We start from the raw sequence: 1,472 nt of genomic DNA on the forward strand, positions 1-1,472 counted from the left end.
GGGGTGTGGTGGGCGGGGCAGCCCGCTGCCTGTTACTGAGGCAACCTGCCTGCACCTGCCTTGGGCCCTGGTGCTCCAAGCGTGGGTCACTGCAGCTGGAGGGGCTTCGGGGGGGGGGAGGTGCGGGGTGCAGCAACCCGAGAGGGCAGGTTTTGGTTCTGCCTCAGCCAGCATCTCTGGGGAGAAACTAGGGCAGGGCTGGCTTCTCGGGGGGAGATCTGGGGGAGGGGGCTGAGGACAGATTGGAGGGGACGCTGCCTGTGAGCCTGGCTCTGCATGGTGCCACCCACTGCTATTTATGTTGGCGCTCCAGCCTGCTTTTTGCCAGACGCGTCACCTCCAATCCTGTCTCTGCCGCCTGCTTCTCCCCTCCCCTCCTTCCTCTCCTTGCGTCGTGCGATGGGGCTGGCACCCCCCTGGGCCAGGATGCAACCTAGGGGGCTTGATGTCTCCTGCAGCCCTGAGACACGGGCAGGTCAGGAGGTGGGGTGGGAGCATCCCATTCCTGTGGTGCTGTCCTGGCCACAGCTAGTGCTGCCAAGCAGATGAAGGTCCTTTTTGGTCACCAGTGTGCAGCAGCTTTGTGCCACCTGCAGCAGCCACCTTCCATTACCTCTGCCACGCCAGTCTGGAGGGTGTCAATAGGAAGCAGTAACATGGGGCAGGAGGTGGGGGGGATGAGGCTGAGCCCCTGGGCTGGTGCTCCTGCAGTGTGGGGATTCACCTTTTGCCCTTTCCCCCAGTCCTGTGTGCTGAGCGGGTGGTCAGGATCACGAAGACCTACCACGACATCGATGCCGTCACCAACCTGCTGGATGAGGTACAGCTCTGCTTGCCATGTGCACAGGCTGGGGCTGGTGTGAGGGGTGGGGCTGGTGGGATCCCAGGGACTCAGGTGGGTGAGGGCTGGAACAGAGCAGGGAACAGGCCCTGCCCCTTGCAGAAGGAGCGGGACCTGGAGCTGGCGGCGCGCATCGGGCAGTCCCTGCTGAAGCAGAACCGGAGCCTGACTGAGCGCAACGAGCTCCTGGAGGAGCAGCTGGAGTTGGCCAAGGAGGAGGTAATAGCTCCTGGTGCAGGGTCCTGGCCTTGGCCCCCACACGCCTGGTCTGGGGGCTGCGGGTGGCTGCGGTCCCCTTGGCTGTGCTCTGATACCCCTTTTCCTCCCAGATTGCGCAGCTGCGCCACGAGGTCTCCATGCGGGATGACCTGCTCCACTTCTACACCACCACGACAGAGGAGAGTGAGCCCACTGCCACCACCTCCACACCGTGAGTGGGGGGTCTCTGTCCCACTGCTTGCCTGGGGCAGGGCTGCTTCTGGGGGCCGGGCTGAGGTGTTGGACAGGGTCTGTCTCCTGGGGTAGCCGCAGGACTGGTGCTCCCTTCCCTCCTATGGCAGCCGTGGTCCAGCCCCATGGAGCTGGGGTGCTGCAGATGCCTGCCTGGGAACTGTGGGGAGGGGTCAAGGGG

General features: G+C 64.5%; 1 protein-coding gene across 1 annotated transcript in view; it reads left to right on the forward strand.

The window, feature by feature from the left end:
• HAP1 (huntingtin-associated protein 1) overlaps nt 1-1,472 on the forward strand; it is a 22,533-nt gene that overhangs the window by 7,853 nt on the left and 13,208 nt on the right. Inside the window, exons 4-6 of the mRNA XM_009994205.1 lie at nt 744-820; nt 944-1,060; nt 1,171-1,271. Of these exons, the coding sequence (XP_009992507.1) occupies nt 744-820; nt 944-1,060; nt 1,171-1,271 (295 nt within the window). The remainder of the gene's footprint in view (nt 1-743; nt 821-943; nt 1,061-1,170; nt 1,272-1,472) is intronic.

Source organism: Chaetura pelagica, unplaced genomic scaffold (genome assembly GCF_000747805.2).
Source record: "Chaetura pelagica isolate M959 unplaced genomic scaffold, ChaPel_1.0 scaffold963, whole genome shotgun sequence".
Taxonomy (NCBI): Eukaryota; Metazoa; Chordata; class Aves; order Apodiformes; family Apodidae; genus Chaetura; species Chaetura pelagica.